The sequence below is a fragment of the Suncus etruscus genome, chromosome 14, assembly GCF_024139225.1.
Source record: "Suncus etruscus isolate mSunEtr1 chromosome 14, mSunEtr1.pri.cur, whole genome shotgun sequence".
NCBI classification, from domain to species: Eukaryota; Metazoa; Chordata; class Mammalia; order Eulipotyphla; family Soricidae; genus Suncus; species Suncus etruscus.
This window is the reverse complement of record NC_064861.1, coordinates 51,643,064-51,659,756: the sequence shown is the minus strand read 5'-3', so window position 1 is coordinate 51,659,756 and position 16,693 is coordinate 51,643,064. Positions and strand designations below refer to the sequence as shown.

The 16,693-nt window shown below is 48.4% G+C and overlaps 1 protein-coding gene and 1 pseudogene across 1 annotated transcript; one reads left to right on the top strand and one right to left on the bottom strand.

Moving 5' to 3' along the window:
- The first annotated feature begins 3,523 nt into the window (after nt 1-3,523).
- Nucleotides 3,524-3,671, top strand: LOC126028834 (uncharacterized; annotated as a pseudogene).
- Nucleotides 3,672-7,036: 3,365 nt separating this feature from the next.
- On the bottom strand, nt 7,037-11,036 carry CCL22 (C-C motif chemokine ligand 22). Its single transcript, XM_049787403.1, has 3 exons — nt 10,964-11,036; nt 9,846-9,969; nt 7,037-7,136 (listed from the first exon to the last, which is right to left on the bottom strand). Exons 1-3 carry the CDS (start codon nt 11,034-11,036, stop codon nt 7,037-7,039), a joined length of 297 nt encoding a protein of 98 aa, XP_049643360.1.
- Nucleotides 11,037-16,693: the final 5,657 nt, after the last annotated feature.

Below are 16,693 nucleotides of genomic sequence, written 5' to 3'. Positions count from 1 at the left end.
GACTAAAAGGCAGGGACCCACCTGGAGCCAGGCAGCTCCTCCTAATCCCACACTCACTCTCATCTCTTCACTCCACACTCATTTCTATTTTATTTTATTTTACTTACTTTATTTTATTTTTTGGTCCACACTCGATGATGCTCAGGGGTTACTCCTGGCTATGTGCTCAGAAATCACTTCTGGCTTGGGGGACCATATGGGATGCTGGGGGATTGAACTGTGGTCCTTCCTAGGCTAGTGCGAGCAAGGCAGATGCCTTACCCCTTGTGCCACCATGCCAGCCCCAACACTCACTTTTTTTTTTTTGGTGGTTTTTGGGTCACACCCGGCAGTGCTCAGGGGTAATTCCTGGCTCCAGGCTCAGAAATTGCTCCGGGCAGGCATGGGGGACCATATGGGACGCTGGGATTCGAACCAATGACCTCCTGCATGAAAGGCAAACGCCTTACCTCCATGCTATCTCTCCAGCCCCAACACTCACTTTTTTATGTCTTTTTGGAGGCCTCTGTTCTGTAAGTAGGAAGGTTTAGATCATTTCAGGAAGATTTTGGAAAAGAGAGTCTTTTGCCAACTGAGGGGTGAACCTGCCTGACCACTGGTTCTGAGGTCATAGCCCCATCCTTATGCCCCACCTCCAGTAGAACAGCTATGAGGAGTCAGTGAGATTATGGTGCCTTTGGGACCTTCTTCTTCTTCTTCTTCTTCTTCTTCTTCTTCTTCTTCTTCTTCTTCTTCTTCTTCTTCTTCTTCTTCTTCTTCTTCTTCTTTTTTGTTTTTTTATGGCTTTTGGCTCACACCCGGCAGTGCTCAGGGGTTATTCCTGGCTCTATGCTCAGAAATTGCTCCTGGCATGGGGACCATATGGGATGCCGGGATTCGAACCGATGACCTTCTGCATGAAAGGCAAATGCCTTACCTCCATGCTATCTCTCCAGTCCCTGGGACCCTCTTCTGACTCAGCTTTTACTCCATATAATTGAAATACTGGCAGGGGATGTGGCTGGGGATGTGGCTTGGCTGTAGAACACAGACATTTTATCATGTTGATGATCCTGGTTTAATCTCTGAACACCCCCCAAATACACTTGGAATCCTCCTATCTGCATACACGTGTGTATACCTCATCCCACCCCATTTCATCAGTGTGTTTAGAACCAACTAAGTTTAGATTCCATTCAGAAAACTAATTGGCTTTGCATTAACCAAATATGAGTATTATGACTCGAGTCTTCATGAAGATCCCCTTGGAGAAATCTTAAAAGGTTTTTTTTTGTTTTTTGTTTTTTTGGGGGGCCACACCCGGTGGTGCTCAGGGGTTACTCCTGGCTGTCAGCTCAGAAATAGCTCCTGGCAGGCACGGGGGACCATATGGGACACCAGGATTCGAACCAACCACCTTAGGTCCTGGATTGGCTGCTTGCAAGGCAAACACCACTGTGCTATCTCTCCGGGCCTGAAACCTTAAAAGTTTTAAGCTTTAGCTTTGTAAAATGAGGCACTAATAACAGCATCAGTGTCACTCTCTGGGATCCTTGCAGAACTGACATGGGGGTGCCTGCTTTTGTTAGCTGTTGTACTATACTATAGGAGACAAACCAATAGGCAAGAATAAAGATTGTAAAAAACGTAGACAGGTCCAAGTCACAGAGGATAGAAGTGGGGAGGGAGTTTCCAGAAGTTGGGAGGAAGGGCTGCAGGGATCTGTTTACTGGGTACAGTTTCGGTTTTGCAAGATGAAAAAGTTCTGGAGACGATAGTGGTCCTGGTTGCAAAATCATGTGAATGTGCTTTAATGCTGTTGGCCTGTGTGCACGGAAATGGTTCAGAGAATGGATTGGGGGGGGGTGAGAACTCCCCAGTCATGTTGGGTCTGGTGCCAAGAGCACTTCTGACATATTTGGCTTGGTTGTATGAGCCATAAAGTTCTTCTCAAAAGTTCTAGGAATGATCAAGGTAACACCTGGCAATAGATGGAGGCAGGGGAACAGGGGAGCAGCCAGTGCTGGGGAGAACTCAGGACCTCACACCTGTATGATATGTGCTCCAGCCCTTTAGGCCATTTCTCACCCCCAAAGGGTTCCTGTCACATGTAAGTTACCACATTAAAGAGGATGTAGGCAGAGTGGCATGGGCAGCCCTCCCTACTGTCCAGAACAGTGAGCAGGGTGCCAGAGGAATAAATTAGATTGTGTCCCTCAACTGGGCTCCTTACTACCTCATTTCTCCCTTCCACCATCCTGGGGCTCCTGGTAGTTCCCTAGGCTCCCAACCCTGTTTCTGTTTTGCTTCCAGAACTGGGGAATCCCATGTCCTGTGGAAACAAAGTGGGATGCCTTCTCTCTGAATACTTAGACAGTCTCCATGACCTGTCTCAGGGCAATGTGGACAGGAAGATATGAGTCCCCAACTTGCTACTGACTCCGAAGAAACCTTTACTCCAGCTCCAGGCTGTTCCAATTTCTTTTCTTTAAGGTGTGTATAATGGGCATACCACATTTGAACTGTGCTCAGGATTCACCCCTGTGAGTTCAGAGATCAATCCTGGCAGGGATCAGGAAACCCTATGGGGTATGGGGATCAAATCCGGGTCAGTGATGTGCATGGTGAGTGCCTTATCTTTTGGCCACACTCCATTTTCTAGTTGCTACTTTAGTTATTCACCAACTCCTCTACCCTGATTGGTCTCCTCTGTCCTCATGCCAGTCTTTAAATCCACCACAAATGGTCCCCAGGGTAACATTGCAGCTCATCCTTCCAGAGAGCTAAGTGTGTAGAACCTGAGCCCCAACCCTGCAGGAGTTCTGTACTTCCACTAGGTTTCTTCTCAACTTGGACTTGTCTGTCAAAATCTTGCCTGTCAATGCAGGAGACTTGCAAATCACAAAGGGAATAACACTGTGCAGCTGAAAGATCTAGGAAGTGGCTCAAGGTCAAGACCAGGGGAACAATCTTCCCATGTGAAAATGGGAGGTGCACTGTGCAGTCATTACTCACAGAGATTTCTGCCAAGAATGTGGAACTACTGTTTAATCAAGTCTGTAAATCTAACTTCCAGTTTAGAAGCAATACCTAGAATCTGGGAATAAATCAGATGTCACCATAAGGAAATGATAACTAGACACATCTAAAAATACAGGAGTTTAAGGGCTGGGGAGATAGTACAAGAGATTGCATATTTGTCTTGTACAAGGCTGACCCAGGTTCCATCCACGGCACATGGTATGGTTGCCTAAATCATCCAAGCGTGATCCCTGAGCACAGAGCCAAGTATAAGCCCTGAGCATCAATGGTTGCAGGTCAAACTCTCTCTTTTTCCCGAGAAGAAAAAGAAAAGTAAAACAACAATTTGAGCTGTGTATGTGACTCAATGGTAGATCTCATGCCTTGCATGTATGTGGCCCTGGATTTGATTCCTGGCACCTCCCAAAACAAAGTCAGCCAATCTATAAGGCAACTATCTTGACTCTCCAGAAGGCCAGTGTTAGGGAAAATGTGCAGAAAAATCATATGCAATGTGTGAGCCTTGTCTGGATCCAGGGACAAAAAAAAAAAAAAAAAATCAAAGTATAGCTCAAGCAGTAGAAATCCACAGGACATACAGTGATCTCCCTTTCCACATAAGAGAGTCATCCTGAGCATAGGGATGTCTCTTAAAGGCACAAGAAGATAAATATAGAGGCTGGAGCTGTGGCACAAGCAGTAGGCCATTTGCTTTTAAAAGCGGACCTAGGAAGGAATGCGGTTCAATCCATTAGTGTCCCATATGGTTCCCCAAGCCAGGAGTACCCCTGAGCGTCACTGGGAGTGAAAGGAAAGGAGAAAGGAAGGAAGGGAGGAAGGAAGGAAGGGAGGGAGGGAAGGAGGGAGAGAGAAAGGAAGGAAGTAAGGAAGAAGGAAAGAAGGAGGGAGGGAGGGGGAGAGAGAAAGGAAGGAAGTAAGGAAGAAGGAAAGAAGGAGGGAGGGAGGGGGAGAGGAAGGAAGGAAGGAAGGAAGGAAGGAAGGAAGGAAGGAAGGAAGGAAGGAAGGAAGGAAGAAGGGAGGAACGAAGGGAGGGAGGAAGGAAGAAGGAAGGAAGGAAGGAAGAAAAAGGAAGGAAGGTAGAAGGAAGGAAGGAAGGAAGGAAGGAAGGAAGGAAGGAAGGAAAAAGGAAGGAAGGTAGAAGGAAGGAAGGAAGGAAGGAAGGAAGGAAGGAAGGAAGGAAGGAAGGAAGGAAGGAAGGAAGGAAGGAAGGAAGGAAGGAAGGAGAGAAAAAACCATGTATTTGGGGGACAATTGAAGCTGAAGTATGCAGTAAGGTATTATTTGACATTCTTGTTCCTTTTATTTGTTGAGGTAATAATATCCTATCAAAGTAATAAACTGCCTCTGTGCTATGGAGAAAGATACTCACATATTTAGGGGCAGAGTCCTAAGTAGCCATCTCTGGCTTTGAGCGGTTTTTGGCAATGCAAGTAGAGAAAAAAATGGCAAGCATTAATTCTGGGTGGCAGAGATGAAAGTTCTTTACATTCTTCCTTTTTTATCATTTGAGAGTTTTCTCCAAAATAATATAAAGAAAATCAAACAGGGCTCTGCCCATCTGCTGTCTGAGATGTCCACTCTTACTGTACCACCTTGACTGTCAACAGGAACGAGGTCCCCCAGTCTCAGGCTCTGCTAGGACTGGAGTTCCTGAAGGCCAGGTCTTCTGCTAATTTGCCTCTGGGGTCTCTGTGTCACCTATAGGATACACAATATAGTGTAATCCTTCAAAATTCAGCCTGTGTCAGAATTTCTTTCCTGGTAATAATGTGGTCTAGAGAAACTGTACTTGTTTATTCATTCATACATTCAGATACTTGGTTCTTTCCACTCTGTGTAGGAAAATATGGAGCAATGAACCAGGGCTCAGAGCCATCTCTTTGCATCCCTTTATTCAGTTCTTTGGGTATAGAAGCCCAGAAATTGAATTAATAGACCATAGCCTAAATCTATTTTTCAGTTGTTTGAAGAATCATCTATTTGATTCCCAGAATAGCATCCAGTTTACATTCCTACCACCCAGGGCTCCAATATCCCCACTCTCTGGCCAACATTAACAAACTGGGAAATGCCCATCCTAGCTGCTCTGAAGCGACTGACTCTCTGGGGGTGGGCTGGTAGACTTGTCTCTGGTGAGCTGTGAGATCACCCACTTTTCTGTGTGCTTATTGGTCATTGAAAATCCTCTCAAGGTTGCTGCTTAGTGACTGGACTTCCTGTCACTTCTCTTCTTGAGGGGTTCTACCTACCACATCTGCAGAGAGGTGCTTTCAGTGTTCCCTGTTCACAGAGGGAGAAACTGTATCTCTGAAGGAAAAGGCTCTGGACACCCACCTCCAGCCTCCAAAGCTGCTTAAACTATTGCCCAGGGCCTTTCCATAGGCTTCTCTGCCAAGATTGTGGGCAGCCAGAGCTCCAGAGCTAGACTGGAAAGGGAGTGATGACACCAGAAAAAAAGCCATCGATTGTTCCAACAACTAAGTGGGTTTATTCAGAAGCAAACAAGCATGTGAGTTCAGAGTGGAAAGTACTTTCTTCATGGAGGCTCATATACACTTTCTTTTTTTTTTTTTTGTGGTTTTTGGGTCACACCCGGCAGTGCTCAGGGGTTATTCCTGGCTCCAGGCTCAGAAATTGCTCCTGGCAGGCACGGGAGGACCATATATGGGACGCCGGGATTCGAACCGATGACCTCCTGCATGAGAGGCAAACGCCTTACCCCATGCTATCTCTCCGGCCCTCATATACACTTTCTGAATTTAAGGCTAACAGCCTCTCAGCCCACCCCCAGGAGTGACTCTTGGTATCCAAGAGTGGAAAGGGCCTCACTTCCCTTTTATATGCCAAGGCAAACTTGGCCCTGCTGTTTGTACTTTCTGGTACTTTGGGCTCCCTGCCTCATTTATGTGGACAGAAGTAAAGACCACATAGATATCCATGAAATGAGGACATGAGACACAGGACTTTGTTTTGGCAGTATGATGTGTACCCAGGATTTCCAAGAAAGCAGATCCTGGAGGACTCCAGGATCAAGTGATCTATCCATTCCCAAACCCTCTTCTTTTTGGACACCAGGAGTATTTCCCAGTCTTCCAGTCAGAGTGGCTGTGTGGCCAAGTTCTGTCAATGGATATACAATCAAAGTGACAACCTAAAGCTCCCCAACCTTTCCCCATCTGCTGGAAGGAGGGTAGGCAAGAGTTGGGAACAACTTGGTTCTGGGAAGGTCATCTGGCCAGGAGCATGGAAGGCTTCCCTAGGAGGAGACACATGTTAAGGAGCCTAGCCACTGAGACTGAACAAGATCTTTCCCCTCTCCTGTCTTACAGGCCATCCTTGAAGAACCAGGTGAAGTGACCAGTGAGTGAATAGTGGTGATGAGGGATGGAGCAGATGCTTTCAGAGTGCTAGACCTGCAGGTTGGATGTGGGGGGCAGTTTGGTAGACAGATGTCTGGGTTTCTCTGCAACCCCCTCACAACTGCTTCCTTGTTCTTCAGGCCTGCCCCCCCCCCGGGGGGGTCACTGAGTCTGAGCAAACCCGGGGCTGACAGAGAGGAAGCACAGGGATGGGACATGCAGCAGGTCAGGAGGAAGCTGTGCAAGGGCTGGAGGGAGACTGTATGGCATGGTTTTGGGGAGCAGGGAGCAGGGGTCCCACATGCAGGAAGGTGTTTGAGACAGACCTAGAGAAAAGGCTAAAACCAGACCTTAAGGGCTGGAGGAGGCCAGGGAGGGTGTGTGAGGAAGGGAGAGACTGAGCAGGACTGTGGATCCTCTGACTGTGTGTACTTCATGTAGGGAGGCCTGGATTCCATCCCCAAGCACCAAACCAGGGGTATGGAGCAGATCAGATTAGAGGCATGTGTGTGTGGGATCAGTGTGGAAGTTTGAATGAGAGGCACAAGTGCAGGAATGGAAATCAGGGAATACAAAGTCGGCTCAAGTCATAAAACAGCAGCTGTAGCAGAAGGGTGGGGCTCTGTGAGAATCCTGGGGGAGCCCAGCCCCCCTCTTCAGAAGGTTCTTGCTCCCTTGCTCAGCTTCCGGAGAATCCTCTTTACCCAGGCCTGTCTGGGGTCTGCACATATCTCCAGGTCTCTGATGGTCAGTAAGCTGGAGGATGAGATGCCAGAGAATGAGTGTGCATGGTGAGCATGCAATGGGGATCCCCTTCCCCACCCCCTGCTGAACTTGGCAGGTGTGAGCTTCCTACCATGTGCAGAGACATCTACACTGTAGAGTGGTGAGTACTTAGGTAGCACCTGCTATATGTAGGATCTCCCGTGAAATAGACCGGTTCAGAGTGCACTTACAGGGCCAGAGCCATAGTACAGCAGGGAGGTCACTTGCTTTGCCCGTGGTTGACCCAGGTTGGATTCCCAGCAACCCATATAGTCCTCTGAGCTCCACTAGGAGTAAGAACCAAGCCAGGAATAAGTCCTGAACACTGATGGATCTGCACCTCCCAAAAAAGTAAGCACCTCCTTCAGCATGCAAACATGCCCCTCCAGGACTCCTGGGACCCCTCGGGCCCAGTCTCCAGGTCCAGGCTAGGCCAGAGACTAGAAGGCCCAAGAAATTTCTGACTATAGCTACATGTCACCCTGGGAGGATAATGAGGAGTAGTCAAGAGTCTGAAATTATTACACTCAACTATCAAAAAGCAGGGGCCAAAAAGACAGCTCTGTGGGCTGGTGTGTGCTCTATGTGGAGAGGCCCGGGTTCCATCCCCAAGCACCAAGCCAGAAGTAGCCCCCAAGTATTGCCAATGTGGCCCCCAAAGAAAAATAACTAGCTAATGTATTCCCTCTGCATGTTCCTAGTATATGCAAAGCCCTGAGTTCCACCCCTGGGCATGGGCAGTGTGTGACCCTGGAGACCCTGAGCACTATAAAACAGGGCACCCCTATTAAGGAGCTTCATTCTGCCACTGTCCATCAGGTTCCTTGGCCTCTTTGACCCTCCTATCTGTGACGTGCTGGTAGCCCAGGGACTGAGAGTTTGGAAGAAGATCTGAGGCATTCATAGAAACAGAAGCTCTCAGAGTAGAGCAGCTGGAAAATGCTATATAATTGTACCAAGAGCTGGTCTGAACCTTTCATGGGATTTTCTTACTGAACAGCTCTCACAGCCATGCCCTTGACAGCTAAGGACACTGAGACTGGCAAAGCCACCCTGCCCATGGAACTGGTAAGATCCACCTGCTTCTCTCAGAGGCTAGAGCAAGAGGGGTGCAGGAGGTGCGACCCAGAGTCATGAGAAAGGCTCTGATCCTGCTCACCAGCATCCTTCACCATTCACTTCCATCCAGCATCATTTTTAATTATTTAATACAACAGATCCTGACTGTGTGGTACTGTGTGACCCTGGGCAGGCTCAGCCTTTCTCTGAGCTTTTAAATCCCCTTTATCAGCCACATTATTTATTTTTTTTTTAGGCGGAAGCCACACCTGGCAATGCTCAAGGGTTAATTCTTACTCTGCACTCAGGAATTACTCCTGGTGATACTCGGGACTCAAGGAATTATACGGAATGCTGAGAATGCAACCCAGGTCAGCAGCATGCAAGACAAAGCTGTACTATCACTGTACTATCTATCACTCTGGCTCCTCAAGCCTCATTCTTCCTACAGTGTCTTCTGCCTCCAAACCCAATCATCGGCTGTATCTGTCCTTCACTCAGCCCCTGGTAGGTGCTGGGCATGGAGTGTGGTTGCTTTTACTTGCTCTACCATTGTCCTGTGATGCTCAAGAGTCCCCAGTAGCTCTTTGAGACCACTTGCTTATCTGTTCCTGTGGACTAACTCCAGACCTGTGCAGGGACTAAATGAACCAACCAAGGGCTTGCAACACAGTGCACCAGAGCACCCCCATGCCTGACCCTGAGATAATAAAAGTGATGCTGCTCCCCTCCTACCAGCTCTGAAACTGAGGCACAAGCTGAAAAGACAAGAACCCCAGGCCGGAGAGATAGCACAGTGGTGTTTGCCTTGCAAGCAGCCGATCCAGGACCAAAGGTAGTTGGTTCGAATCCCAGTGTCCCATATGGTCCCCCGTGCCTGCCAGGAGCTATTTCTGAGCAGACAGCCAAGAGTAAGTAACCCCTGAGCATCGCCGGGTTTGGCCTAAAAACCAAAAACCAAAAAAAAAAAAAAAAAAAAAAAAAAAAAAGACAAGAACCCAACCGGCTCCTTCCCAGCCTTCCTTCTTGGCTCTCCACCACTGAAACCTCTGAAGGAGGAGTGAAGAAGGAAGAGGGAATCCTCATCACTGCCTAACCCTCCCCTCCTGCCCCTTAAGGATGTGCAGGCAGCAGCCCTAGAGAATACAGGCCCCATCTTGAAGTCAGGCACCCGATCTGGCTCTGGGTTAGAGAGAAGGTCAGGAAGTGAGAGAAATGGTCAGCTCAGCTGCTTACAAGATCCTGGTCTCATCTCTGCTTGTCTGTGAGCCTTAAACCAATGAGTACTGCTGAGAGCCTGGCATGCCCCAAAGTCCCCCTGGGGAGAGACAACTGGGTCCCACATGCTGCTTCTGAGAGGAGCATCTTAGCTGGCTGGGAAGTTCACAGCCACACCTGTGTTCCATGCTGTAGCACTGTACCCCAACGGTGCTGCTGTGCCCGTGAGGGGTGGTACCTGCACTCCACATGCCATGCCACACCCACAGGGTTGGTATGCTACTGATCTGGTCTGGTGCTGCCTGGCACATGGAAGCACCAGTTGCTGGTTGCATGGTCACATGAATTTTTCCCTGGGGTGTAGTACACTTCTGGTGCCATCCCCCTGTAACCCAGCCCTCTTCCCCCGCACACCCCACTCACACTACTCCAGGCCGCCGGCAGTTGGGAGAAGTCCAGTAGAAATCCTTCAGTGCACTCTGGGGCAGTGGGCGGTGGGCATAGCTCTGGCAGCAGGTACTGTCCTCCACGTTGGCAGCATAGGGGCCTGGCAGGGAGAGGGGTGCTCAGGGGCTGGGCCACCAAAACATCAAGACCCTCCCAGCCTGTTACCAACTTTTATTTTCTCATGTGAAAGTTCGGGGTCTGAGATCCTGCCCCAAGGCCCTTGTGTTCCACCTGTAGCCAGCCCTGGGAATGAGCTCACACCCCAGAGCATCAAAACTGCTCAGATGTGAGCCTGACAGCTGCCACCCCAGGTAGTGCATTCTGGGCAGTGCCAATGTTCTAGAAGGTACCTTCGGCTCTCTCCCTTTCTGGTTCCTGTGGTCATGGCAGAAACCCACCACACGGAGCTGAGCTGGGACCCACTCTGCCCAGAACAGGTCAGCTGCCTTCTCTGGAACCAGTTTCCCATTCTGACCACTGACCCTCTCTGACCCTCTCAGGAGCTGAATAATAACTAGCAATTATTCTTTTTTTTTTTTTTTTTTTTGGTTTTTGGGCCACACCCGGTGACACTCAGGGGTTACTCCTGGCTATGTGCTCAGAAGTTGCTCCTGGCTTGGGGGACCATATGGGACGCCGGGGGATCGAACCGCGGTCCGTCCTAGGCTAGCGCAGGCAAGGCAGGCACCTTACCTCCAGCGCCACCGCCCGGCCCCCGCAATTATTCTTTAGAGCTGCAGTCTCCCTGATCCCCTTCCTGACTTGGACATAGGACAAAGAACCCAATGCTGGGATAAAGAGGGGTGTGGGAGGGCAGGACCCATTTTCCTGGGAGGGAGTCCTAGCCCTAGCTCCTTCCTGCCTCTCACCATCCCAGTCAGGGCCTCCTGTATACCCCAGTCAGGGCCTTTTACTTGAGTTCTCTGGGACTTCAGACCAGACCTACCACAGTCCAAATCATTCTGCGATACAGCTGAGACTCTGAGTCTTCCAGATGCCCCTTGAACAGTTAGGTAAACTGAGGCCCAGAGCATGATGGGACAAGTTGCTTTCTACACCCAGAAGTCCCTGATCTCTCCTCTCCCCAGGCTTACCTGCTTCCGTTGCCTGAAGTACCACAGTGAGGAGTGCCAAGATGGCCAGTAGCCAGGTGTGCTGGGTGGCCATGCTCCTGATAGATTCCTGAGCTAATGTCCCTCGGCTGATATCCTGGAGTGATGCCCCGACTCTTGTGCTCAGGTGGCTGCTGTGGCCAGTGGTGGGATGATCTGGTATTTAAGGGCTTGTCATAGCCTCCGTTCCTCTTAGTCACCCGTGAGGCCAAACCTCTGACATTAATGTTCTGAAATGAGTACTCCCACTTCCTCCAAACAGTAGGAAATTCTCTGTGGCCTGGAACCACTTAGAGGGGACCCCCACCTTGAGGTCCCGAGAGGCTCCAGAAATCCCCGCGGTGCTGGGCCTTTCTTGGCTACCTGAGCACGATAATCTCTGCTTATTCTGCATGCCTTGTAGTGTCTCAGAATATTTGGGATCATGTTCCCTCCTGCAAGTGGGAGAGATGGTGTAGATGTGAATCTCTCTTGCACCCCTTCTATTCTTGGTGGATGATGGGTGTGGCAATGACCTGGCTTGCTTTGACAGCGATGGTCCCCAGAGGCTGTGCATCTCCCTGGCCTACCTGCCTCTGTGTGTGTGTGTGTGTGTGTGTGTGTGTGTGGTGGGAGGGGGCACACTGCTGTAGGGGTCCCTGACAGCGGAGCCACTTTTGCACCAGGTGTGGTACATGTGGACAGCTCACAATCATAGGGTCACATCCGATGAGTTGCCACAGAGCCCCAGGAGTCCAGGGCTAGCACGATGACTATAAGTTACATGAGAATGACAGAAGGAAAATAGTCTTGGGCCAGGAAATAGCATGGAGGTAAGGTGTTTGGCTTGCATTCAGAAGGTCGATGGTTTGAATCCTGGCATCCCATATGGTCCCCCGAGCCTGCCAGGAGCAATTTCTGAGCGTAGAGCCAGGAGTAACCCCTGAGCACTGCCGGGTGTGACCCAAAAACCAAAAACCAAAAAAAAAAAAAAAATAGACTTAAGCCCTCACCTGGAGAGTGGCCCCTCCTGTACTCTGAGATATTCCTCTTTAAAGTAGTAGGTTGATAAGTTCATTAACTTATTCATTATTTTTGTTTTGCTTTGTTTGGGGGCTACACTCTGCAGTGCTCAGGGCTTACTTCTGGCTCTGCACTCAGGGATCACTCCTGGTGGTACTCAGGATCAAACCCTGGTTTAGTCATATGTAAGGCAAATGCAGTCCCTACAGTACCCTGGATAAGTACACTGTCCCTCTGGCCCTGGATAAGTACACTAGGTAAATTCTCAGCCCATCACCAGCTTCCATCCAGGTGGGCTTCCATCCAGGTGCAGGCTTAGCCAGGTCTTGGTCACACAGTCTTTTAGAGCTTCCCTCTTACCTGTCCTCCCTTCCCAATCACCTTCATGTGTTTCCTCATTCCCCTTCTCCACCCATCACCATTGGCACTAATTTTGATCCCAAACTTTCAGATTGGTCCCCTTCTCTTAAAGGCCCTGCTCTCGTCATCTCCACTCAGGCTTTGGTGACTGGGCTCTCCATCCCTTCTCCACTGAGTCAGAGACAGCACCAAAAGGGATATTGTGAGATATTGTAATATAGTATTGTAATATAGTATAATATAGTAAAATAGTATGAGAGTTTAGGCACTAGATTTGTGGGCATCAGACCCGGCTTTATTGATCCCTGGTACCCTATTTGTCCTTTGAGCCCACCAGGAATGAACCCTGAGCACAGAGTCAGGAATAAGCCTCGAATATCACCAAGTGTGATATCAAAACAAAATAAAAAAACAGAACAGTGTCTTTCTTTTGCTTTGATGCTTGACTGTGACTCCTTCCTGTCCCAAGCTCCTTCCGGACTAAAGTTCTGTCCCAGTATGGCCTTTGGGTGCCTCTCTAGGCCCCACTACCCCCACATTGTTCTCCTCCCCCAAAGAATCACATCACATCATGGCCCTCACAGTTCCTCAAAAATGCGTCTGGCCCATCCCAATCCCCAGAGTCCTTTCTACTTCCCTACCGCATGAACGCCCACTCTTGTCCTTTAAAATGTCACCTTTGAGGTGACAGCATGTCCATGCCCTGCCACCCCCATTTCAAAGTTCTCAGCAGTGACCTGGATAGATTAACCTTGACAGGACCTTCTCTGTCCTTCCCGATAAGGCAAACTCTTGTTCCTGGCAGGCAAGTTCCCCTCTCATAGGTCTCAGTGTTCCCCATCTTCCACAGGTGCATGGGGAAGTACTCAGAACTCCTCTAAAAGAGAAAACAGACTCTGAGCAAACAGAGTGGGGATCCAAGATCCTATACTCTGAAAATGACTTAATTACCTCATTGAAGATGCAATAATTTTCCCAAATTTGCTTGTCAAATTTGCTTTTTTTTTTCCTTTCTCCCTTCCTCTTCTCCCACCATTTTCTAATCTTTTTTAAACATTTTTCTCACTTATCTGGAAACAAATGTATTATGATCAACTATGTCAACTGTGTAGTACATGGTCTTTTAATAAAGTAAATTTAAAAAATCCTATAGCCAGGAAATAATAATAATAATAATAATAATAATAATAATAATAAGCTGAATCAGGCTTAGAAGCCAAGACTTGGGACCCCTCAATTCAAGAAACATTTATGAAGCCCTTTGTTGGGCAAAATAATGTCAATACCCCCAACCTCTGCCAAACACACACACACACACACACACACACACACACACACACATGTTCATGTTCTTTCCCTCCCCATGACTGTGGTCATGTGACCTGAACTAAGCTGATGAGTTTGAGGGAAGATCTAAAAACAGGAAGATTTCCTGAACCAGCTGCGTGGGTCCCCAGAACCATGGGTGGTTCTGACAAGGAACTGTGACCCAGACTCAGAGCTGGAGATGGGAGGAGAGAAGCAGAAGTGATAGTCTGCCAGCTCAGGGGTGGGGAATTGCCTGGCTCGAGATGCAGTGGAGTGGCCCTAGGAACATTGAGAAGGAACCTGACTGCAGTATCCCCTGAGACGGAGTGACGAATTCTGACCTGAACTTGAGAAAATGTCAGTGCTGTTCTCAGTCATGAAGATGGGGCCATTTGTCACAACACTGAGGGAACTTTCACAAATTCTTATCTGGCACCAGGTGTGCAGCTGGGATACAGAGCCAGGTCTCAGCTCTGGTGGACTTTACCTGGAGACAGACAATGTACAGGGAGACATCTCCAAACCAGGTCACCCCAGGCTCAAAGGGGCACAGGGAAGGGTGTGGAGCAGAGCAAAGTTGATTGTGCTGGGGAAGAAACTGGAAAAGTTACTAGGAAAGGGACATTCTAGTTGACATCCAACTCAAAGTGTGGATCCATGATAAGGCCCATGTTTCAATTGGGGGAGGCTGGCTTTGATTTCAATCCCTGGGACTGCAAAAAAAGAAATCTGGTGGGTATGAAGGAGTCAGACAGGGAGGTAAGGAAGGCCAAGACTCAATGGCCACATAATAAGGAGAGGTTAGGTGTAGAGAAGAGGCAGGGTTGGGCTGTCCATTCCAGATGTTTCTGGACAAATGTCAGGGCATCAACATCCCCGAGGAAGAAGCCTTTCCCCATGGCCTTCTTCTTGGGGACAGAGAACCAAGGTGACCACTCTAGAGGCAGAGAGTAGAATGAGTATGGCAGTCTGGGGTGGGGAAGACAGTGATAAATGGTACAGTTTTAGCTGCAAAGGAACGTTCTAGAAGTGGACAGTAGCAATAATGGCCCCACCATATAAATGACCTGAATGTCACAGTCCTATATACACAGGTGTCTTGTTAATTGGTTCAACCAGAATGATTCATGTTGGCATGTTTCATTAATCATAAAAAAGAAAACAAATGTAGGACCAGGAAGATAGCACAGCAAGTAGGGCATTTGCCTTGCATGCGGCTGGCTATGATTCAGTCCCTGGCATCTCATGTAGTCCTCTGAACACTGCCAGGAATAACCCCTGAGTGCAGAGCCAGGGGTAAACCATGAGCACCTGGGGTGTGGCCCAAAAACAAAAACAAAAATTTAAAAAAAAGAAGAAAAAAATACAAAAAGATGCTATATCTCTTATGTCTCCAGGGAAGTATAATTAAAATAACAAGATGCGGGGCTGGAGAGATAGCACATTGGTGGGGCTTTTGCCTTGCATGCAGCTAACCCAGGACCAACAGTGGTTCAATTCCTGGCACCCCATATGGTCCTTATGAGCCTGCCAGGGGGCAATTTCTGAGCAAAGGTCGAGGAGTAACCCCTAAGTGTCACCAGGTGTGACCCAAAAACCAATAAAATAAAATAAAATAAAATAACAAGATCCTCATTTTTTGAGGATGGCTGGACTCAGGAACACTGATAGTATGAAATTCTGATGAACATGTGAAGCAACAGAAACTTGTATTTGTAGCTGGGAAAGGACACATACAATAGCCACTTTGTTCTCTCCTTGTTTATCTTTTGAAAGGGGCTAGCTTGGGTCACACAGTGTGGTGTTCAGGACTTAGTCCTGCTCAGTGCTTAGGGATCACTCCTGAAAATGTTCTGGGGAACCATATGCAGTGCTGTGGATTGAGCTGAGGCCAGCACATGCAAGACAAGCTCTTTAACCCTATATGACCTCTCTGGCCCAAACTTCGGAAGACAATTTGACAACCTCTTACAAAACTAAAAATACTCAAATGTGATGATTCTATACCCTAAAAAAGCAGAAAACTTATAGCTACAAAAAGCCTACACAGCAGCAACTTTATTTATAATTTTACCAAAACTCGGAGGGGGAAATCACCCAGAAGCCACAGCTATCCCTGAAGGTTTCTGTGGCTTTCACCTGAACTAGGATTTGTCTTTCCTGGGCCTTCCAAGAGTGCCAGGAGTACCCTCAGAGAGCAACCTTCATCCCAGAGCTTGGCAAGGCCCCAGCTCTACCTGTGGGGTCAGCTGTGACCAACAGCTGCCTCATCCCTAAGCCCGCTTTTAGGGGCTTAGAAGGAAGGCGGGAAACAACCCGGGAGCAGGTTGGCCTCTGCTTCCCCAGAGCCTGTGGCCTTTCTGGAGCTGGCAGAGAAGCAAGTAGGGCAGTCAGTGAGCCCAGAGTCCCCACAGAACTCAGGAGACCAGCTTTCAAAGAAAGGAAAAAGGACTTCCCCAGGCTGAAAGTGGGGAATCACCTCATGGCTAGACTGATATGGTGCCTATCTCTGGGGGCAAGAGCTCCCAACAGACACCCCTGGCCCTGGGCTTCCTTTTTCTTTTGTTGAAATTAATGTTTATTCAAAAGCACTTGGAAGTGGAACCAATCCAAGGTTCATGGTAAATGGATGAACAAGTGAAACGTGGCCTGTTTGGCCTTAAAAAGAGGAAATTCAGGCATTTGGATAGAGCTCCAAGGACTGGAGTACATGTTTTGCACACAAGAAACCCCCAGCATTGGACTATCATCCCAGGATTGCTGGATGTGGCTGCCAAACAGAAATAAGACAGGAAATTCTGCCGCTTTTTACAAAAGGGATGAGCCCAAGGATTTTACACTAAGTGACACTAGCTGGACACAGGCCAATTGGAGTAGAACTCACTTTTTAGAGCTCTAAAATCTTCTGATTTAGAGATGGAAATAGATGCTGGGACAGAGGGTGGGAGTCAGAGTTTGAGCAGGACTCTTTTAGTTGGGAAAGTTCTGAAAGGCAGTGAGCTGGCTGCATGTAGTTGATCCACTGTGCACGTGAATAGAGGA

What these genes read in the sequence shown, in the direction of transcription:
- CCL22 (XM_049787403.1), bottom strand. Translation starts at nt 11,036, where the DNA reads ATGGCCACCCAGCACACCTGGCTACTGGCCATCTTGGCACTCCTCACT. An exon ending in ACTTCAGGCAACGGAAGCAG is followed by an intron (nt 9,970 to 10,963) that starts GTAAGCCTGGGG and finishes TCTCCCTGCCAG; the next exon opens with GCCCCTATGCTGCCAACGTG. An exon ending in TGCCGGCGGCCTGGAGTAGT is followed by an intron (nt 7,137 to 9,845) that starts GTGAGTGGGGTG and finishes CTCATCCTCCAG; the next exon opens with CTTACTGACCATCAGAGACC.